Here is a 24,129-nt window from a genome sequence, read left to right as displayed (position 1 = left end):
ACTTTCAAGACCCAAGTCCTTCTGAAAGCTGTGCAAGGAGCCATCCTGCAGGCTGGTTGGGTGCACCATGTCCCTCAGCCAGACGTTTTGCTCCCTGGCATTTCCCACCAGCCCTGGCCCCAGGGCAGAGCCAGCCTCTGCTGTTCAGCCTCTGCTGTTCAGCCTCTGCCTAGCGCTGAAGAGCTCACAGGGCTCCTGAGCACCCACGGGAAGGCTGGCCCTGTGCTGAGGCTGCAGAGCCCCTCCTGCCAGCAACCCTGCTCCTGCAAGGATGAAGAACATTCCTGTGCACTCTTCTGCCCTTTGAGCAAACCAATCAAGTCCTTAATTTCCCACCTCTGCCACGCAGGAACATTGCTGCCTGGATTTCCCTGCCAGGAGTCTCTCTGGATCATGAGTGTTTGACCCACCTCCCATTATGGCCTTGTGACTGGTATCTTCCCAGTTAAGGTGGTGTTGTTTTTATGACCTGATGGGACCCTGGAGCATCTTGACTGACTTTAGCCATACCTATTCCTTTTTATCTGTGCAAGTCACGGTGACAGTGCATCTCTCCCTGACAGCGCTGCCATACTTATTTTCAGAAGAAATGCAATTGGCTTCCAAGTCACACTTGGCTGCCAAGTCAGACACTACCCTGTGATCTCGTAACATGAAGTCTATGTCAAGGCATTGCAGCCTTTCTCATCAGGCACTTGATTATTTTCTGTTTGCCACCAGGCTGTTACAGAGATGTTATTGGGACCTAACAGTGTGACCTCTGTAAAAATAGTCATTACTGCAGTCTGCTGCAATACTAAAGGGAGGCCAGCCTGAGGCACGAATGTGTATCACACCACGTGAAAACTTGCCTGGTTCCTAGGTGTCACCTGATTAGTTATTATGTCTAGATACAGCAGTTGTTAGGAAGCCAAATGACAGGACAAGCACATGTTTTTTTACACATTTCTGAAGAAGATTCTCTTTTCCCATGCCGATAACATTGTCTTTTGCACCTGAAATGCTCTCTACTTTCAATGTTAACTTGCTTTAATGAAGTCAAGAAATGTCCCTTGCCTACCTTAGACTTCTATATACAAATAATTATGTTTCAACATAGTTTCAACACTGCTTTGTGCTGTTTGTCATACTTCTCTGTAACAAACACATGAAGAATCGCCACCTTAGAGTCTTCAAGCTAAATCACAGTGAGAAGTAGGACTTTCTTTCTGTAGTGCTGGTCCTAGGGAACTGTTGGAATAGCTGGAGTCAGTTTCTGAGAGGTCTCACAGCTGACGTATGTTCTGGAAACATCTTCACCCACAGCCTATTTCAGCCCTGATGGTGGGGGGGATTTAGCTGTCGGGCTTTCTTCTGAGCCTTTCTGAGCCCTGAAACAACGTGGTATTTCATAATCGCTCACCGACTGATCTGAACGTGCTTCAAGAGCTGGGTGTAAGATGCCTGTGGTTCATATGGAAAGCTTCGACATTGGAGTTACTGTCCCCAAAGCCATATAGCCAGCTGCTGTGCCTCATGCTACCTCCAGGGGTCAGCATTCTACAGGACTAGGACTTCAGCCTGTTGCTTGCTATAGACCGAGCCGAAACCAGAGGCTGGAGCCACAGCAGGTAATAACCCAATGAGCAAATGCAAATGCCGCCCTCTTTCCCTCCCCTGCGCTAGACTGGGACAGCTAGTGACGGCAAAGTACACTCCACACCGTACACGGTTCTGATGCTCCGTGGCAAATCCTGAGCACTTGTATGTGTGATGACGATAGAGAAGACCTGCACAGGTTTATGCTTGTAAAGATTTCAGAGAAAGCATGTTTAGATCATACAGGGATAGGCTGAGGAGCAACAAAAGCACTGCATTTGGGAAGGAAAAAGGTACATTTTTGCCTTAAGCCATTTTGAATTTCAGCCGCGCTGTGTGCATTTGCCTTCATGCCAGGTGCCAACACTCAACAGTGGGGCTCTTGGTCTGGTTTTGACATTTTTCAGAGCTCTGTAGGCTGGTCTGAGGAAACTGCCATACATCACCACAGGACTTATCTTTCCCTGGGATATGTCCCAATGTTTTGAATGGAAACATGCCCTACAACTCATATTGGGGATTTTATTCCCCAGTGCTGCATGAAGCAGCAGCGTGGAATTACATCTCCAGGAGACAAAGCGCATGGTGCTGCTGTTGCTGCTTGTAATGCTGTTCAGCTCAGGGGGCTTTTTCAACAGGATGTTAAAGAACACAGGGTAGCAGGGTACATGCTGTGAGCAGCTGAAGTGCCTCCTGCCTTCACACCCAGCTGTGAATTATTTGACTCAAAGAACAGTCTGGGACCACTCTCGGAGAAGTGAGGGTAATGCTAAGCTTCTTTAGAAAGCTCCAGTCAGCTATAAGGTGGTTCACTTATGGTTACTCGGAGCCAGAACCACTTCAAAACAGTTTCTTGAAAAATGAAAAAAAAAAAAAAAAAAATAAAAAAAAATTTGCCATCTTTACCATCTTTAGAGGCTTTTACCTTCCTTTTACTCCTGATCTCCCAGACTTGCATCCCCTAGAGAAACACTCTCAGCAATCTTCCAGTGGAATTCCTCTTGCTACCTTTTTATGGGCGTTGTGTTTAAGCGCAGATGATTGATCCTCAGAAAGGGATATTAAAAATATTGGGGAAAAAAGGTAAGTAAAAAGAGAAAAGAAATAAATACAAGGTGTTTGAGGTGGTTTATCCTGCTGTTCAAATGTGCTCTAGGGCTGTTAGTGATGAGAGAGCAGTGGGGAGAGAAGCTTAAAGGTGTGTGATAAACAGCAGTTACGTGTGTTAACTGAATACATCACTACTACAGTGATGTAAGTGTATGTATTTGTACAGCACTGTATGTGTTCTGCTTTACAATTAATCTAGAAAGCATGACTAAAAGTTCATCTTGCCATGGACATTAGAAAACCTATCAGCTATAAAAACATGCACGTTTCTACAATGCAAGATGGGGGAACATGCAGTAATGAGGATATTGGGTTGAGAAGGGATGTTCTTTCTTTTTAAGGTACCTTACCCGCTAGGGTCAGCTAGGCCAAGAGAATGGGTACAATCTGATAAGACAGATTGCACTGTCATCATGAGACAATATGATGTCTCATGATGAGATGAGATGGCATCCTCAGTACATACTGAAGAGAAGTTAGTGGGCTGTTGGTATATGGAGGTTTGGTGTGTTACCTGTACTCTGCCAACACATAGTTAGATGACCTCAGCAAGGCACTTGCCCTTTCTATGACTCAGTTACGTTTCTATTTAGAGAGAAAAACAACAACTACTGCTTCACAATATTCTTTCACAAACCTGTGGACAGAACAACGTCAAAGAGGTGCTCTGCGCTTGGAACAAACACTTGCATTGCAAGGAGTGCTCTACTGCAAGATGAGATGTTCCTACATTTCCCCTGCCACGTCAGAATACAGCAGAGCACCATGGCATAATCTATCATCATCCGACTGCTAATGAGAGTAAAATCCTTCAGCTAATTTACCTGCATCTGGAATCCCCAAGTGAACGAAGCATGATTGCTCCCTCATCTGAGTTCCGAATTCTTTTCACTTCCAAATCAGACATTGACTATACAGGAAATAAAGACACAATTCCCACCAGCTGAGAGAAATACTCACATTACGAGATGCAGGGAAGCTAAGATTTGCTAGTAAAGAATGCATTATGTGTCAGATTGGTAAGAACCACAGCAGTGATTGAGTGGTTTGCTTTGTTCCTTGTGAAAATGGTCTCAGTTTGAAAAGCTGTCATATTTATGGGGGGTACTGTAAGGTGTATTTTGCAACTCACTGTAAATATTATTTATGGGAATATTTCTGAGATCAATTTCGCTGTCAGATAGACAGCTATATAATTTACACTATAGTGTAGGTGTTAGGAATTCCCATACGTGTATTTCTTTCTGCCACTGGAAACCAATATTATAAGAAATTGCTTACCTGAAAGAAAAACAGTTGGAAAGGGGGAAGGAGGCCAGGCATTGGCTTTCACTTCTGTAAGTACTAAAAGCTAGAAAGAGATCTGTAATAGCATATCTAGGCAAAATGCACAATGCATACTGAACACACACTGCAGAAGTGGGAGGCAACGAATTGGCATCTGATGGAGATCTATGTTCTGCTAGGAAAGTCTTGTATTAATTCCATTTGGGTGTGAATTACTGAGAGATGTAGCCTCCTCACCTCCTTTCAGATGGCATTATGCTTTGGCCATGCATAAAAATACTCACTAGCATGGGATAGACATTTTCTCAACCTAACTTTCCCAACCTCCCTCTTTGGAACTAATCCTGTTTAGATGAATATTCACTGCCTTGGAACAAAACTGGCCTAGTTACTTTGTGGTTCAGGCTCTCACCTGGCCTGTGGAAAACCTTGGGTCAGGTCCTTGTTGCAAGGATTATTTCACCTTTTATCCAATGAGAAAGAACTCCATCAGAGGAGACTGAGCACACCGTCTTCGTGAACATGAATCTCCTATGCTATACCCCAGGCCTGGATAGGGTGGTGCGGACTGCTCCTGAGTGATGAGCTTTTCCCCCTGGCATTTCTTGTTGCCTCCTCAGATGGTCTGAGAAGAACCAGCAGAGAGCAAGGCTATTTTGAAGTCCCAAGAGCTTTCTTGGAAAGGGAGAAATATTCCTCACTCAGCTCTAAGTATCATCTTGCATTTAAGGTGACATTTGCTCCTGCTGGCAGAGCGCTGAAGTTTGAGGCTATCTGTGGGGAACAAACAGGGACTGAGAACTCTCTGGGGCTAATAAGATGAAGGTGCTCCCACATACACAAGGCAAACTCATGTTGTGGAACAGCACTGGCGTCACACCTTGCAGCTCCTTGGGCCACAAGGGAAACCTTCATCCAATCACCACTCACCTCCTTCATCCCCTTTTTCTGACCCTCACAATCCAGTGGCAATAATCAGTTCCTGTGAGCTCTGTGCCAATTGTATGCCACTGCGTCAGAGCCTGGGAATGAGGCAGGCTGCCCCCGTGAGGGCTGCACATGCTCCCTGTGGATAAAGGTGGGAAAGCTTATATCCCCTTACGTTAACCCATTCCCTACAGACCTCTGGACAGACATGGGTTGATGTGAGCTTTATCAGGTGATGTTGGTTATTACCTAATCTAAAGTTCACCAAAATCAGGTAGCATCCCTCACCTGGCTTGGGCTCAGGCCAGAATTGGCCCACATTTCTTTTGACTGGGCTTGCCAAGCTTTAGGCAATCAAATGCCACTCTCCAGCAACAGAACTGTTTAAGTGCTGCAAAAATTTCCTCATCAATGAATCTGAGTACATTAGGGTGATGCTGAGCTACCCAATAGTGTCATGAATCTTTCTGGAGCTGAATGCACTCAGGGTTCCCAAAAGTAAGTTCTTGATCCCAGTCTTGCTTGCATCTGTCAAGACATGTAATTACACCTTTATTACTGAAATGGAGCTTCATCAAAGGACATTTGCTACGGTATAACAAGATAGCTGAGGTAAGGAATATTGCAAGGAAATGAGGCTGATGGGAAGGAAGAAATGGAGTTGAAGGAAGACATGGCAGAAGGAAGGAGGGAAGAACATAACTGAGAGATGAATGTGTGGCAGAGGATGAAATGGTAGCACTGATGGGTGCTACCCCAGAAAGTGTTGAAGAAAATGCTGAAAATAATTCCAGCAGAGTAAAAGGGTATATTAAACAGGTCAGCTAGAATCACAGACCACATTAGTATGGAAAGGCTGAAAAGTAATAATCACAGGAATAAGAACATGTTTCCCTTCTGCCTTAGGGCTCAGTTGCTGTATTGAGGTGTCTCCAGCTACGTGTTGAGGCAAGCAGTTTGTTGACTTAACACCTGGAGAATATCCCTGAGCTGGGGTTTAGGATAAACAATCATTTATTAGATTTGAGACTTTCCACTCTTAGATGACTGAATATCACCTGCTACCCTTAACGTACGTGAACAGACTGCATCATCAGAAAGCTCTGCTGAGTGGTGCTGACAGTGTACTCTCTTCTGACATACCGCAGCACGAGTGTTAAAAGCCCCACGTGAGGATCAGGACATCATACTGACAGATGTCTCTGAAACCCTGTCTCTCAGTTTATCACTGGAATAAGATACAAAGAAGCATGGGGGATATTACTATAAATGGGACACCATCTACAAAACCTTTGTGCCAAAAGTAGCATCCACTAATACTACAGTATCCAGATTAGAGGCCTTAAGAAGAACTGGTTGAGAACTGTGCCACCATCTTTTATAATTCAATGCCTGAATGAACTTAGCAGAAGTTCTCTAACTGAGAAGAGCCATTTCCTCACCAGTAGTTAAGTATAATTTTTCGTCGTGCCTGACTACACTGATCAAGTTTTCTCTGGTTTAGTAGTGCTTAACCTGCCTTCTTCCTCTTTGAAGAAAAAACTGTATTCAAAAAGGAGTGTAAAAATCATTTCCCCAGTGAGTTACTTCACTTCATTGTTTCTTTCAAGAGTAAGAGCCAGGAAACAAGGAGAGGCTAGTGTCCTTGTAAAAAGCCTGGGGCAAGCTGTATGGTTCCAACAAATGCAGAAACTCACTGGAGCAAGCTTTTAACCCAATAGCATGAGAATTCCACTTTGCTGACTAGTGTTCAAAGTTACTGTTCATTACAGAAAACTCAATACAGTACATTTTAGCCCAATAAAGACTGCCTGCAGCCTCCAAAAGCAATTCAGAACACAGATTAGCAGACTTGCAAGCCACAAGGGTATTACTAGCAGGTGCTGTTGGATTTTCCCTGTCTGTTAGCGAAACATCAATCAGGCATGTAAAGCTCTGGATGGGAACTCTTCCAACTGGGTGCAGACAATCCTTCCCTCTCTCCAATTCCTCCTTCAGAGGTGTCTGTGTATACCCACATGACCTGCCTTCTCTTAGACTTTCCCTCAGGATTCACATGTATTTTGGTTACTGTCTGATCCCTAGGACACAGGAATCAGCTCAATTTTCAGCAGAAGTCCACAGCACAGTGCACTGACCCTGTTCTTCAAGAAAACTTGCTATGTTAGCTGGTTTGACAGGAGGAATGATCAATGACATGATTTTGACCAACAGGAATTGTTCTGCTGCTTTCTCTGGCATCCTTCTGATTTTGAATATACATCTTAACAGACACAAAACAAAAGCACATCATGTGCAAAAGACAGGTATTCTTAGCAATGCTTCTTCCTGGTAAATACACCGAGTGCTATTTTTACTATCATAATGCTTAAGAGGATGCATTGAGATAGTCACTGCTTGCTCACAAGTCTGTGACTGCATGCCACACTATTCTAGGCTCACTCTCCTTCAGCCCTTATGCTTTGCTCCTGAAACACTGCAATCAAATACATCAATCCACAAAAAGTTGGGCACTCTGAGACATAGTTGTCTGCATTTCCTTCCACCACTTCAAGCTCATGTTCCATGTTACCTGCTTGATAATTAACAACTTCCTCTTCTTTTAAAGAGGATATGAAAAGCCTGGCCTCTTCATGCATTTCTACAAGCTTAGGGGCAGAGCACTGTCCTCTCTGCCGCGCAGCAAGACAATAAATGACCTCCAGTCTTGAAGTGACACAGGTGGTCTAATAAAAGACTAGAGCCATTCAAAGTCTCTACCTCATACAGGACTCCCTAGATGAACAGTGGTACCCAACTGCTTTCACAGGACTTGCAAATTACAGTTGGCTTGCCCTGTGCTTAGTGCACCTGGAGGCAGAAGTAGCATTTAGCTATTTTAACTGACTGAACACATCAAAGTGACCAGGAAGTTTCAGGCAAGTGACATCAGGGGGTGCAATTTCTTTCCAATAATAAGCTTCATGGGGTGTTTTGGCATAGGGTGCAAATACAATGTCAGGTACCACTGATCAGTTTCATACCAAAGCTTCTAAGAGATCAATAGAGTGAAAATACCAAGAAAAAAAGAGACTAAACCCCTGCAGTGGTAGGAAACTGCATGTGGTTCTACAGGGCAGGCTTGTTCAATTAAAACTGAGCATTTTCCAGAGCCTATAATGGTAGGGAGATGGGGAGTGACTCTGGAAAATAAGGGTGTAGAGAAAACTTACCTAGCTGGAGAAAAAAAATACATATAGCTAAGAAGCTGTGGTTCAGTTCTTTTATTGCTTCAAGAACTTTGACTTCTTTACTTCATCTGATCTTGACAGATTAAGACTCTGCCATCACTACGAAAGTTTGACCTCTTGTGTTAGCCCACCTCCCATCTATCTGACCTGTTTAGTGCAAGACCTACCCAGCACTGTGACCTGCTCTCAACCAGTCATCCATCTCTGATACGGACTCTACCCCAGTCACCTGCACTGAGTTGAAAGGCCAATTGCTACTGTAGCAAACAAAATAAAATTACTGGAGTGACTGTATGTGTCAAGATACTTTTAGGTACATAGGTCAGCACTAGATTACAATCATTCTGCTTTTACGTGATTAAGTTCATGGTTACTGCCACAGGCAAGACACCCCAGACACTTCCTGGACTGGGTATACTGTAACTAATAATGATTTGAATTTGAACATGCAATTCCAACAGGAGGAAAGATTTTTATGAAATAACTGTACATGGATAGATGAAGGGGTTTAATACTGATTAACAGTGGAAAAGAAATAGTGTGAGTGGCAAGACAAATTGATGCATCTGACACTAATTGCTAGACTGTAGTTTCTAGGATAGCAGCTTCCATATACAACATTTGTATCTTTGACAGTTAATTATATCTACACATACCCCCAAGCCCCTCATGATTACACAGAATAATTTGAGGCATTACAACTTAAAAATATTACACCACCTGCATCAATTTTTCCCCCTTCAAATACCTCCACCTTTGAGCCCAGGCCCTGGATTTCCAAATGAGATCTTTTGATACTCAAGATGAAACCACCACAGCCAGCAAGTTTAACTCCTCTAGTGGAGCAACTGTAGCTTTCTAAAGGGGAAAGATCTTTACTGTTTCATTGCCTGGATCAAACGCAACCATGGAACAACAGGCAGGGATTCTGTAGCTCAATTTGTTAGCACAGAAAGTCTGTTTCTAGAGAAAGCAGATATTCTTCTGCCACTTTTCTCCAGGAAAACAAAAAGCTCCTTTAATATTAAAATGCCCAACCTACTTTTTAAATTCAATTGAAATCTAAAATCCAAACTTCTTGCTGTATCTACTTTACCTTTTTTGCCTTTGTATGTTTCCAAGCTTGGACTGATTCAGAGCTGCCTCACAGATTTGCAGACCCTTTTCTTCACAGCATCTAAGATACTCAGCTCACACTGCAGAATGATGAGTAGTCAGAACAGCTTCATGGTGAAGTTACTCTTGGTAATTAAAAAGTAAAAGCTACACAGACACAACCACTGAAAACAGAAGTGACAGTACCCCTTTCTCCATTAGCCACAAAAACCATCATTGTTCCTATGACTCACCAAAAAAGTGTATGACACAAGTAGTTCATGTTACAGTTGCACAACTTTAAGCTCTATCTTGGCCTCCCCAGAAGATTCTCCTTTTTGAGTACGTCTCAGTATGCTGCAGATTCTGCAAGGCTCTGTAATCAGCTGAGGTATATGGAACAGGTAGCATTTTCCTCCTATCTGCACCCATCTCTTGGCCCTCACTCTGTATTCACAAATAATGGCACTGACAAAGGTGTTCATAGTTCTGTAGCGCTTCCTGGGTTCAGGCAATCCCCTGCAGATGACGTAAGAGGATACCCTAAATTTCACTAAGGAAATCTATAGACTGCAACCCTGGCAACTTCACAGGACAGGTAACTTTCTGCAAAGGACCGAGCTGCTTCAAATGGGCACCAGTTTAACAGACATTTTCTAATTTCCGGGTCTCACTTAAGTTCTCTTGTTCTTTTTGCTTTCTAAAACTTGCCTCCATAGGTAAAGCAATCAACGTATAATTGTATTAGTCAAGCCATGGAGATATAAGAATACGTAAGGCCTGTTTTTCACTTCAAGTTACCTTATCATGGTAGCATCATCACAATTCCAAAATAATTTATCTTGAGAAACAGATTTTCTTTCAGCAAGGAGCTGGAATTCATTACCACAGATAAAAACATTAAAAAACAAACCACACCTCCCAAAAAAATTAAACACACCAAGTATTGAAAAAGTCATGACTAGAAAAATACGTCTTTTTAAACTTAATTGTCATTGCAGACAACGCTTTGCATCTGAAATATCCAGACAACTTAGAAGACTTCTGTCTGTTAAAAGAGTGTTTGATACAATTGGTTTTTCCCCATTTGAATTCATTTTCATATTTCACAAAACAAAGTAAGATGCAGGCACATCTAAAGACTTCAGACCAGGCGATACCACAATAGCAAACAGTACACTAGCAATGTCCCTGCATTCAGATATAAAATAAGAAATAAAATATAAAAAAAACCCAGAACACAACCCCCCCAGAAAAACCCCCAAGAAAAAAAACTGATGCATTTGGTAAATTCGTGTCTGTTTTGATGGACAAAGTAACTTTTGTCTTTCACTAAAGTCAAATATAGTACCTGTACACAACAAAAAAACCCACAAATGCTGATAGAGTGTGCGTCTCTTGATGACTCTGGTTTGAAATTTATTTAAAGGAAGCACAGAAATAGGCAAGAGCAATTCCTATATACTTTATGCATCAAGGAAGTCTGATTTTGACCTGACATAGGAACAGAAATACAGGATAAAAATCACTGTTCAACAACATTGCTTTTTCATCACTAGGGCTGACACTCCCAAAAGGCAACCGCAGAAATCCAGAAAAAATTAGGTTTTAAGATAAGTAAAGAAATTAAAGGTCAGGCAGTTCCTGGTATGGCCAAAATCAGACCCTTGCAGTTCTGAGAAACAAGATTTCCTCATTCTGCCTCAAGTCGAGGTAAGACTGGAAGAATAAGATTTCCAAATGCAGAGTCTTGAGTTATGAAGTATCCTGAGGAATGTGCATGTGCATGCTGGAAAGAAAAAAACAGTTGTTAATGCATAACTCCTTGCAGCACTGATATAATTTAAGACTTCACAGTTTCTGCAGTATCGATTATTTATCTCTCCCAGTCTGGTCCTCAACTCTAATAGTAACGTTCAAAACCAGCAGTTTTAGCTCAGCCCCACCTGAACAGTGCCAATCAAGGAAATTAACTTGACCATTCTCAGCTGCTCCTTTTTCAGCAAATCCCATGGAGGAAGGCAGAGTGGTAAATGAACTCCTGGTTGCTGTCCTGTGCCTAGACCCCATGTTTTCACTCTCATCTATCCAACTTATAGGTCTTGGTTTGTGACAGATGCTACACATGACTGCCAGAAGTGTGCATCAGTACTGTCACACAACCTGAGGCTGCATGTACAAATTACATGTGAGCAGACACACTCCTGTACAACATGGGACACCAGCATTCTGCACACAATTTATTATGCTCTTTCACCTGAGAAAGTCAGCTGCTGCTTATGGCTCTGGACAACCTTTGCAAAATCGTATACAGACGTTCCCAGTTTGAAGACTGGAGGTAAGGCAGACTGCCTGCATCTTCCTTACTTATACGATTAGGGAAAAGCCCTAGTGAGTATCAGGTTTAGTCTCAGTCAACAATGTGCCCTTGCACACTACAAGCTAGCAGCACAGTGGGATGTATCAGCAACAGCACAGGCAGCAGGCCCAGTGAAGCTACCCATGAAGCTGTATTTGCAATACTGTGTTCAGTTTGAGGCATAAAGTGCAGCAAGTCCAACAGAGACCCAAAGAGACAGCTGAGGGCAAGGCTGGAGCTCTCAATGTCCATGGGATGGTGAGAGACCTCAGCTTCTTGTAAGAGAAGAAAGCTGAGGGGAGATCTTAAGCTGTTTCCAGATACCCAGTGACAGGATACAGAGGAAACAGAGCCATGTTCAGAGCCAAGAAAGGCTGCAAGAAGTCCATGCCTGAAAAACTTCAAAACTTGATTGGACCATGCCCTCAACAATGTGATACAGCACTACTGTGAGTCATACTTTGAGCAGGGCACTGGACCAGCAACCTACAGAGGATCCTTCCAGCTTACAATGTTCTATGATCAACACAGGACACCAACCAGAGCTCACTTCTGCTCCCATTCATTTTAGGAGAAGCAATCTGGGGCCTTTACTAGGAAACAGAAACACAAGAAGGCATAAGGATATGTGAACAGGGTTGCTAGTTGCATCTCAGTGTTTATTCCTGTGTCCTCTGCTGAATCATGCTCTCTGGAGTGCCAGGACACTCTCCAGAGTGCCTCTGGAAGGCAGGAGGCCATGTACTGGCATTCTTGCTCAGTTTCCAATTTCAACACAAAAAAAAAAAAAAAATCAACCTCATCTGATATCAGCAAAACAACAGCAAATAGAGGCCTGTAAGTGTACAAGTAAGTTTTCCAAATCTTCTACCCCATCACTTCTAACTGTATTTACCTGGCATCTACTCAGACTCAGCCAAGGAAAGCTGTGCGGCTAGTTCTCCCTATACTTCACGAGACATTGAGAAGTATGGTGAAACTGACTTTTCACCAAGACGTATAGGACACCTGTGATGATATTGTAGGCTACGTTCTTACAACCATATCAAGGCATAATAAGCTGGTAGATTTAAGCTTTCATAACAGAAGAAAAAACTTCATTTGTGACAAATACAGAAATGTATGAAACCTAACCTCTAAAAGGGACTTTTCATTCTCTCTAGGCACAGAAGGGATCTAAAACAGAGCCAAGCTAAACTCCATCTGACTGTACCAGCTTACCTGCAGTGCAGCCTTCTGTTGTGCTGCGATGTGCTGTTGCTCAGCATGATCACGGAAATCCTTGTTCAAAGGTGATCTTGCAAGTGCAATGCTGCAAAAAGGAACAAGGTGGTATGACAAACACCACAAAAAAAGTATGTTCTTGCCATTTTAGCTATAGATTTCAAGACTTCCACAGCTCACATTTTATTTGACTCACAGCTTGGCAACTGTTAACTATTGTTTGGAATTACTATTTGTTAACATAGGAGAGAAAAGGAAAATGGAGTGGCCATAGTATCACTTGACTTAGCATAAATACCTGATGCTAAACTAAACCCGTGAGACTCGCAGTCCTGAAGCCTGTTGTGGATTTCACTCATGGAAGTCAGTGGAACCACTAGGGTGCAACATTAGACAATGTCAGCATTTTTAAAACAACAGCTTTCTGTTTTCACCATTACTCAGTCACTCAGTGACTGTTCTAAACAACTGTGATAAACAGAAAGACTAGCAAGAGCTCTGCAGTCTTCAATATAAGACCAGTTTTTCAGCAGGTGGGCAGCAGATCACTGCTTATGTTAAAGGAGCTTCCTAAAATTAGGAATTCCTAGAATTATTTTGCTTATCTAAGTGCAGCATATATTAGGTTTCAAATTCAAATTTTAAATAGTTTTTCCTGGCTTTTGTATCTCAAGATTTGTCCACCTTGTAACCAAAAAAAGAAGAAATAAAAAGCAGACTTTTTTTGCCCCCCAGTTCTATGTAAGTAACATGATCAGCTATCCTCCAGATAGAAATCAATAAGGACTGCCATTAAAGCTGTATTGTAAGGCAATTCACAACTACTGCAACTGGCTCTAGAGGCTGGGCGCTGAAAGCCTCTCTTCCTCCTCAGTAAGAGACAAAGGTATGAAGGACAACAAAAGAACCAAGCAAACTCATCAAAACTGACCCTTCTCATCAGCTTTAATGTCAACAGCTAATTTAGTACTTCATTTTTCAAAAGCAGCCATACTCATGAAAAGACCTTTAGCAAATCTATGCCTAAATACATCATGAAAGCTAAGTAACAACCCTCTGAACAGATTTTAAGACAAATGTTAAGTTAAACTTCACTGCTGGAAAAAAAAAGTACTGCTCGATTTATTTAAAACATAATGTTTTCAGTTATTTTGAAAGTATTTGTTTTGCATTTAATTCTGTACCCTCTAATTTTTCAATATGATTTCTGCAGATAATCTTAAGGCTTCATCATAAGCTGACACTTTTAAAGACAGGCCTTCTCTTCTTGGACAGAAGATTCCCATATGCCAAGGCCAGAAATCAATCAATTAATTTACCGTTAGGCTGGCCATGCCACTATTGTGCTATAGGTACATCAAGCACTTTTCTGCCAAGTCTGCAGTGTTTCTGTGGTCTCATTTCTGACAACTCTGTGGTCTCAAACCTTTAGCAAACATCCCTGTCACAGACTGTCAGCTGCTCAAAAATGACACATCAGCCCATCATGCCAAAGCAGAGAGTTTGACTGCAGCTTTGTAGGTTCCCTCCCATCCCCACTTTCAAAATTAGTAAATTCCAATTCTGCTCACGAGCATACAGTGTTATTTTTCCATAAAGAAAAAATAAAGCAAACAAGCACTCCCTGAAACTCTGCCAGACTTGCAATGGAGCACTGAAACACTGTTGCCTGGAGTCAGGATTTGTAGGTAGCAGTATGATATTCCTATTTTCCTCTCTCATCAATAATTTTGCTTGTATAATAACTGTATACAGAGATATTCAGTGATCTAACTCTGACAATTTCAAATATTCTGTAAGCTTTTTGACAGTCTGAATGAATTAAAGGTGACCTAGAATCTCCTTGAAAAACAAATACAGGCAGCACTCAGACTGTGACTCTTGTACACACTGAATCTAAAATACGGCCCTGTGCTCACTTCATGCTAACCCAAAAGTTCACGTATCTCAATTTCTCCATGTAAACCAGTGTGAGATTTTATAGTTACTGATTTATGACCAAAACCTAATCTTTTTCTTTTAGATGGGGGAAACCCCAGTGGCAGCTCTTAGGCTAGATTATTACACCTTTATGGTGTAGAATCATCCTTACAACATAGTATTTTTTACCAGATCTGCAGTAACATAAAATGGCTTTGTATTGCACAGAGGGGGTTTCAAGGATAACTCACTTCCAAACTGTTCTTTCTAAACACACAGTACCCTGAACCTAATGGTCTGCTACTTCCATTCCTTAGGGCATTTCAGCTTAATAATTAAATGCTTTCTCAGGGCCTGCTCCTGACTTTTCTTTAAGGTAGACTTTAATACAGTTTAGTGAACATATCCACTTCTGTCCTTCTCAAATGGAAATGATGTAAGCCAAAATTCAGGGTCTGTAAACAATTTTAAGTACTAGTATGCTGCTAAAATGCAAAGTTATTGAGGATGGTCAGAAAACACTTTTGATAAGTGTGTATGTAAGTTTACAGCTCACTTGATTATTTTTTTTCTCTCCTCTTTTGATGTAATCAGTGATTTCCAAACACGTCTAAGAACATAAAATACCTGGCTCCAGGGTGATTTGTGGAAGACTGGTTTTGCATAAGTAACTTTCTCTTCTCCTTGTCTAGTTCTGCCAGGATTGCAACCCTATTTTTATTCTGGAAACCTGGTGAGAATGACAGAAAAATATTAGAGAGATTTACGTAATTTCTACATCTTAACTCTAACCTTGTGAAATTACAAGTCTCTGTTCAATATGACACTAAGATGAATACACTAATCTTCAAAGCTTTGCACTCATCTGAAAGGCTATTAATAAATAGGTTTCATTTTTCCTTTTCTCATTTTACAATATAAAGTAGCTTCCTTAAGCTATCATACATATTAATACATGTTAAAATATAAGTTTCTATCTCAGGTTAGATCCTACCCTTTCCCAGGACAGCTCTGGAGCTATAAAAAGCATTTGTCATCAAATACTTGCCTTTCAAAAAAAGTAAACTTACCAGGTTCTAGATTTAAAATGCAATCACTGAGCATACAACTAAATGATAATAGTGGAGTAATATCCTCACAAGGCCTGATTCCTCATGCCAGTGAACTCAAGCTATAATACAAGTTTTACATATGTAGCAGTAAGAATGAGACTATCTTACACATGCTTATGCAAAAAAAAATACCACCTTTTATTCAATCTATGCAGAAAGGTTTTAGTTTTAGTATACTGATGTACTTATATATACATACTACCCTTATTCTGAGTATGACAACAGTGGAATATGACCACAGTGCTGGAATAGAGAAGCAAAATTTGACTGCCTGGACACAATACGAGAGTGCAACCTTTATTTGCTTTGTACATCATTCTCCCAAAGGGACCGTGCATACTAATGAAGTCAAGAAGTACAGGAAATAAAGTAACTGAGGTAATTTAGAAAATGCCTGGAATACCTGCCATTTGTGCATTTTTGAAGTTGCCTTCTAAATAAAAATGTAGCAAACCTGCTGTACGGACACAAGACTCTTCTATGGTAAAAGATCTCGCTGTGGGCACCGGATAGACAAGATTCACAAGTCCCTGATGCTGCCCAGTATGACCGTACAGCACAACTGAGGACAACAGCTACAGGGCTAACTCTTACAAACCTCTACACCAAAAAGGACACTCTTCATGTCAAGAATATACACTTCCTTTTATCTATAATGGTGCTGCTGCCCTATAAATATGAAGCCACTACACTGTCATAAAAGAAGAGATGTAGAAGTCAAGTTATCTCCTTTATTTCCTCCATACAAAACGTCAAAGTCATTCGTGCTGGGAACTGCTGCGGGTTGTGCCCTTGCCCTGAGTACTGTTTTAGTAACACCACCAAAAAATGGTAGCCCACAAGCTGCTAGGAAAGCCGGACACTGTAACTCTTAAGGGGTGCATTAGCATGTCAAGTAACATGATTTCAAATTTATTTTCAGTAGCTGCACTCAAAGTTCATTTCCTTTGAGAGATCTTCCATTGCTGTTCAATTACACAATCCAATACTCCTTTCATATGGCTCAATGAAGGAGACCATTATCAGCTAGAAACCTTCAACTCTAAACAATAATTTGCATCCTTGTTGCCTTGCTATAAACCCCTCACCTCTTCCATTTACTATGCCTAACATATGCACTCCTGAGCCACAGTGTCTTGGTGTTCTCAAAAAGAGCAAACCAATTTGATTACTTTTTACTGTGGTTTTGTGCAAGATCATCCATTATCACCTTTGCATTTGTTAACAGATTTTTAAGTTGAATTTAATGAAATGCTATTTTCCCATGTTAATCTCTCTTTCCCACAAAAAACACCTCTCTGTTCTGTAAGTGTACTGATTCAGGTCTTTTAGTGTTTCTCTGCTCTTTAGGTATTATACACTATCTTTTTATTAACACCCTTGCAATTGCGTTGAAACATTAAAACCCAGCTGAATGTGTGCTCTAAGAGATACAAAGGCTGAGAAATCTTTCTAACAAGACTTAACATGTCTGAGTCACAGCTAGCCCAAACTTTACTGTCTTGTAAATTCTGGAGACAGTGACGTAACAGGCTGACCGAAGTGCCTCTAAGAGAATCTGAGCTAAAGTGATCATGTAGGTATGCTCATTCTACACAGTTTTCAGCCAAAAGCTTAATATTTGATATATTATTCAGCAGCCTTCTGCTAGTGCTTATCTATCCTGAAATGCATACATCTAAATACATGCCTCGAATTCAGATTATATGGTTACTGAGGCAAGAAAAAGGAGACTACTTTTTAATATAAGTTACTCCCAAATAAAATATAAAGACTAAATATGCTTACATTTATTATGAAGCAGATGGTGTGATTCAGAAATGGTGAACATTGTGAGAACAGGTGAGATGTGTAAGAATAGTATTTTAAATGCTGGTTTTAAACTGAAATCAGAAACAGTGCAAGATTATCGCTGTCTTCTATTTCAGTATGAATCTTGCTATAGTATCTTATGGCAGAAACTCTAGAGGAATTCAGAAAAAACAAAACAAAACCCAAGTATTTTTTCTTCCTTTTCTCATCCCTCTACTAAATGGGGTTTTTTCTGCCTTTTTTCTTTTTTTTAAGTAGCACTTTACTCCAGAATTCAGACAGCACCCATCAGCAACCTGCTGTACTGAAAAGTGATTTATTTAAAGGAATGCTATGTACAAAAAAAGCCTACTTGAGAACATGGAAGAGAACACCCAACACATATATGTTAGTGCTCCTCAGCTGAGCCATGGGAAATTCCTACAGGTATTTTAAACTCTTAAAATGTAAATAAAACACGTTCATGTAAGAGTTAACAATGGAGGGGGTGGGATATGAGAAATCCATTTTTAAGACAGAAAAATCTGTCATCCTTACAAAATAATTCATCACATCTGACAATACATATTTGAGACTTCCATTTATATTCTTCCCTGCTCAGGATCCCAAAATGCTTCACTAAAGACCATCTTGAAAGAGCTAGAGAAGTTCTCTTTTTGTTCTCAGTTATAATGAAATTAATTTTCCATCTGTAGATTTGATACGTCTGTTCTGCTTTCTAGTACTAAAAATGCAGACATGAAACAAAAAAGCCATCCTTAGAATAGACTGGATTCTCACCTGTGAAAGGAAGCGTAGATTTTCAAACATAGCAGCTTCTTAATAAAGCTTCAAGTTCAAACTTAACTTGGCCAAGTTGCAGTACTATTTTGAGTTCAAACAGTTCACGAATATCGCAGTTCACTAATATTCTTCTCTGCCTTGCAGACACAAGAGGTTCAACACAAAATGACCCGTTCAAGGCAGCTAAAACAGATTAATGGCAGTGTCAGATGTCAAACTGAGCACCTGGATCTTCAGATTACTCTCTAAGGTAGCAGATTAAAATTTAAACCTGTTCTTTCCGACACCCTTATTTGTGACATCAGGAACTGTATTACATGCTCTGTGCAGGAGCTAGAAGTTTACTTGCACAGAAGTTTTGCATGTGAAAGAAAACTAGGGAAAGTTGAAGCCTTGATGAGCGATCTGGTAGCTTTAAGAGCTCACAGCAAGCTTCACTCTTTAACCTAATCCTAACACCTAATCCTACTACCCTACCTCATTGATATGTATGTCAGTTCTGCCAGCTAACTCTGAATGACAACAGCATTACCTTTACCTATTTGCTTTTCATCTTGTAACTTTTCCCTAATCTGCTGATTGCTTCAAATTCACAGTATATATAAGTTTTTTCTCATATGCATTTATCATTTGTCCACAGACGTGTAACAGCACAAAAGAGCCCTCCACCACTCTGTGTTCAAGACACACTTCTATTTGGGAAAAATGGTTTCAAAGCTGGATGTCTGCTCTAAGCTCTGTACATTAAAAAGCACTGTCATTGCACTGCTCTGCCTGCTCAATTCAGAAAGCATTTTCACAGTAATTTCTTTATTGAAGTGCCTGCTTTCATAAATGGTGAGGCAGCAACCTCTTAAAAAGCAGAATCTAAAGACCTATTAAACACACAAAGCTTCTGAAAAGGATAAAATAACTATATTTTGATTTTCTGTTCTGCTTATGACTACTGGCATCACAAATTCACGTAACAGTCTGCTACACATCAATACAATTTAGTAACAGTTGACATTCAGATAGGCTTTCATATACATTGTGTGACAGCAAAACAAAACGCATACTAGTAATTTAGTAAATTAACTCGAATTACCAAAATGTATATCAATATATTTTGTTTGCCTTCCAGAAAACAGCTACATGCACAACTGAACATAACTTAATGACTGCTTTATGTCCACAGAGTTCTCCAGAGAACAGATATGCTAAAGCCCTCAAGTACTATGCTTGCACACAAATCAGACCTGGATGCAGAGCAGCAAAGTTTGCCGGTGATGACATAATGCAAGGCAGAACAGCACAATCTTCCCTTTTAACACACTCCTTAAACAGAATGCTAAATCTAGCTGCTCAGACTGTGTAACATGAATGCACTCACATACCTTTAGGCCAAAAGGATAAACAACCACCAGGATAGAAGCAGACCTTGTCGAAGTCTTTAATTTAGTAGCACGTAAGGTATGCTGTAGCCTTGCTGTGCACAAGCAAAAGCATAAGAGCAGCCTTATTAATGCATGTTGTGTAAGTACTGTGAAGTATTGCTGCAGAAGCAGTGTATTACCAAGCACCTAAAAGTAATTTTTGCAATTTAAAAGCTGATTTCCCCCACCACCAAGATGTACCACTCTGGTCTATGAACTCATCTTGTAGCCAATATGCAGCATGCTAAAACCTTTTCTATTTCTTTTAAATGATGTAATGAGTCTCATGCAACTGGTGCAATCAGTTCCATGGTCTGAAGCAAGGCTTTCATTCAATTCTATTTGGTGTTGCTACACTCATATAAGTTCTCATCTTTGAAATTCTAATCAAAAGAGTGCTTTCCTAAGAGGCCAATGAATTAAAAAGTCCAGTCCTCAAAATATTAACCTTTGTATTCCAAATCTGCAACTAACAGAGAACTTTATTAACTTCTAGGGAAATACCCCATTCTGATTAAAAGGAAAGAAACACCTCAGTACAAAAAAATTACAAACACAGTCTACCTGTATTGAAGGCTAATGTTTAATTCATCCTTGCAGTCTGAGTAGGTGCTACCATTTGTCACATTTTCAGTAAGTGTTTCAGTAAACCCCTACTTCTTTTGTCCAAGAAGAGGAAAATGGGAACAGATTGCTTGAACAGTACCAATACAAGCACCATGCACCAAGCTGAAAACGTAGTATTTGTCTCAATCATTTTGACTTCAGGTCTGCATCTGGCCAAGAGAAAGACACAGAGGCCTTGAACGGTTGTCCTAATTTACCTGTAATTTTCCTAGGTGTATTATTTATCAGCTCATTTGGCTAATTAAACTTGATGGTGTTTCTTGCCTGCTTAGTGCAAATAATTTTCATATTAACACAGTTCCTTTAGTGAGTCTCTAAAGAGTATCTCAAAGTATAAAAGCAGGTTGCAAGGCTCTATTACATTAAAAGCCTCTGGAGTTTGGAAGGAAGCAAAGACATTCTGGCGTGGAAATCTCATTCTACTTCTCAGTAAATTCATGTATTTAAGAAGTATGTTTTGACTGTATATGACACCACTATATCCCTTGCAGTGATGCTGACTTAATACTCACAAAATAAAGTAAGATTTACCGTTACATACCAAAAACTTCTCAGAGATTGAACTGCAACTCTCTGCAATCTACAATACTTCTCTCAACACTTCACAAAAGCTCAATAAGTGTTCAAAAAACCTATCTTCTTTTGTCAAGTGTCTTCTTTTAGATTAACACTTTTCTTCTGTATTTATTTTGAAAGCAGAGGGTCACTGGGAGAGATGACCACAGAAGTGATCTGGTACCCCTTCAAAGTATCAGGATTTCCAAATTAATTACACACAGCCTTGCAGGACTGCTTTCTGGGTATGGAGAATGTTCTGCGCATGAAGAATGTTCTGGTTGCTGGAAAAGTGAATTCTAAACTCATTTCTCATAACCAGTTAGCGAAGAGCCATACCTAATAAGCTTTTTTCTCCTCAGCTTTTCTGCAGACAATGCTCAGAGTTCCACTAAGATTTCCAAAAAGCCCTCTAGAGGGAGATTTAAGACCCTCCTTTAATTCATCGAGTGACGTCCCCCAAGACCCTCAGCTCCGTCTAACACACTTGCCTCGGATAGACAGATGGACCATTTCCACATCTTGAAAGATTTTATGGATGCAGATCAGATGTGTCATCGTGCAAAGAAGCATTTCATAGGAGTTAGCATTATGATTTTATTTGGCTTTTCTTCCTAAACTGGGCCAGTTGCCATCTATTTTTGATGGGGTCTTGCTGTTCTCATCATGACATTGAGTATATCAGACTTCTGGTTGTTCCTGATGCTGAGCACAAGAGCCACAAGTCTTGTTCAGTGCTAAGCACTGTGCCTAAAATATGCTCCAGGCAACAACCACAGGCACAATAGGTACTTCACAACCTGAGCATGAAGGAATGCACAATACCAGAGCTCCCCAGCCATAAGCGGACTTTTAATCTGTATGCCTTCTCCCAGACGGCTTGCTCATGCTGTACTACTTTCAGCTCTACCTTCTTTCTTCTCTTCCCCTTTTTGCTCCTTCTATAAACTTACAGTTTTGGTGACTTCACTGGCATCTTGCTTAAGCCTTTCCCCAGGAATACTTAGATTAAAACCTACCTTGTCCTGAAGGATTTGCTGCCATCCTTTAATTTTCAGTCCTTGTTTTATTCAGCTGCAGTTCAACTCTTTTAACCCCACAAATATCTGCAAAACAGGCACAATAAGATGAACATATTCCTTTAAAAGAAAAGCTTGCATTTCATTCTGTTATAGAGTTCAGAAATGCAGCAATTGTTACAAAATATAAGCCAAATACATCATGCATATTGCTTAAAATACATAAATACTATTTATATTGTTCTGATTGAAATTTTTAGTTTGAAATATGAAGCACTGTGATCAATTTCTGCCAGGGACATGTAGTGATAGGATGGCTTTAAACTGAAACAGGGCAAATTTAGGTTACTATAAGGAAGCAGTTCTTTACTGTGAGGGTGGTGAAATACTAGAACAGGTTGCCCAGAGAAGCTTTGGCTGCCTCATCCCTAGCAGTGTTCAAGGCCAGGTTAAACAGGGCCTTCAGCAACCTGGTCTAGTGGGAGGTGTCCCTGCCCATGGCAGGAGGCCTGGAACTGGATGAGCTTTAAGTTCATTTCCAACCCAAACCATTCTCTTATTCTATGATCAAATTTTATTTAAGGTATTTTAGTAACTGAAGAATAACCTTTAGAGTCATTCTAGACTTAGACACACCTTTTCCCGACAGAACTTCTTTCTGTCAAAGTATGTCAGACTACACTTAAGAATCACACTAAAGTATTATATTCCTTAAATGCTAAAGCCCTCAGTTTAAGCTCCAACTGGAAAAAAAAAAAAATACAAAAAAAGAAAAAAACAACCGAATTGATTATTTGAGGAAAGATAATTTACATCCCAGCTACATAGCCTGCTGAAGGCCACCATCTTCACAGCTGTGGCTGCGATACAAAGAGGGATGCCCGCTCCTCAGCCATACATCACCTCGGGCCACCATCAACTTCTGCTTCCGTTAAGGTGCCAGGCTATGAAGCGCAGTGCCAAGGGCTCCAGCTCAGCCGGGTGGAGGGCAGGGATGGGAGCACCGAGTCCTGCGGGAAACGGCAACCGGAAGCCTCGGTCGGATTTCAAAGGGAGACCAGGGTAACAGTTACACCCCGGGACGGCGTGCCCCTGAGCAGCCACGATAGCACAGCAAAGAACTAATCCAACAACGGCGTTAACGCAGAGCCGTGACACGGCTCAGAACAGCCTGACCCGCACCGCGGTCAGGCCCCGCTGTGCCCTAGACCCCTGCTGCCGCGCCGAGGGCAGGCGGTACCAGGCGCGGAGGTATCCAGAGCTCTGCTCCCTACCCGTCCCCCTCCTCCCCCCCCCCCCCCGTGGTAATGGACTCCCCCCTCCACCTGCCCTCCCCGGTGCATGCGGACACTCCCGCTCAGCTTCTCCCTCCAGCCTGAAAAGGCCGGGCTCTCCCACTGCGCTCCCCTCCCCACGGCTCGGTACGGGCCCTGCCCTCCCGCTACCCACCTGCCCGAGGGCTCGGGCTCCAGCTCCAGCTCCGTTCCTGCCCGCCTACCCGCCCCTAGCCGCAGCCCGGCGGCACCGCGGCCATGCCGCCCCACCCCTTCCCAACTCGTTTTTCCCCGCCCAGCCCCGCCGCAGCCAATAACCTTGCGGCACATGCTCATGACGCACACATGGCGCGACGACACCCTCCGTCCGCACCGCCTGGCTCCGTCCCCGGCGCCCGCAAAGCGTGTCGCTTGACGGATAGGTCGAAATGCCCAATCCGCTTCAAGCGGGGGCGAGGAGGACCCGCCCCCCACCCCCGGTCTCCAGGCAACGGGCGGGGCCCGGCATGGCGGCATGGCGGCCTGGCGGGGCGGGGCCTGGCTGGAGGGTCGGAGCCAGAGGACGGGAGCTGGGACAGGTTGAGGTTTGTGTGGGCCCCGTAAGTGCTTGCTTCGGGCTGCGTTTCTGTTACGTGGCTCCTGGAAGAGGCGTCTGCGTGGGTCCGGGAGCGGTTCAGCGGCTAAGCGTGAGGATCACCCCTGGATCACAAGGGGTCTTCAGGCATCAACATAGTTAAATGGGGAAAGGAAAAAGGAAGAAAAGTGGAAGGGAAGGGTTGTTTAGTTTTTTATCATAGCCACA

The 24,129-nt window shown here is 41.8% G+C and overlaps 1 protein-coding gene across 4 annotated transcripts; it reads right to left on the bottom strand.

Annotated features, from left to right (window-relative positions):
• Nucleotides 1-10,124: 10,124 nt before the first annotated feature.
• Nucleotides 10,125-23,592, bottom strand: INIP (INTS3 and NABP interacting protein). Of its 4 annotated transcripts, XM_080638243.1 has the most exons (7): nucleotides 23,503-23,592; nucleotides 22,957-23,063; nucleotides 22,054-22,140; nucleotides 18,435-18,620; nucleotides 15,358-15,460; nucleotides 12,808-12,898; nucleotides 10,125-11,016 (listed from the first exon to the last, which is right to left on the bottom strand). In XM_080638243.1, exons 5-7 carry the CDS (start codon nucleotides 15,393-15,395, stop codon nucleotides 10,921-10,923), a joined length of 225 nt encoding a protein of 74 aa, XP_080494369.1. In that variant the 5' UTR covers nucleotides 15,396-15,460; nucleotides 18,435-18,620; nucleotides 22,054-22,140; nucleotides 22,957-23,063; nucleotides 23,503-23,592; the 3' UTR covers nucleotides 10,125-10,920. The 4 variants fall into 4 exon arrangements, with proteins under 4 accessions (XP_080494369.1, XP_080494366.1, XP_080494368.1 ...); XM_080638240.1 differs by lacking the exon at nucleotides 18,435-18,620; XM_080638242.1 differs by lacking the exons at nucleotides 18,435-18,620; nucleotides 22,957-23,063 and having other exon boundaries at nucleotides 23,503-23,557.
• Between the last annotated feature and the right edge of the window lie 537 nt (nucleotides 23,593-24,129).

Source organism: Psittacula echo, assembly GCF_963264785.1.
Source record: "Psittacula echo genome assembly, chromosome: Z".
Classification (NCBI taxonomy): Eukaryota; Metazoa; Chordata; class Aves; order Psittaciformes; family Psittacidae; genus Psittacula; species Psittacula echo.
This window is presented reverse-complemented; position numbering and strand designations above follow the sequence as displayed.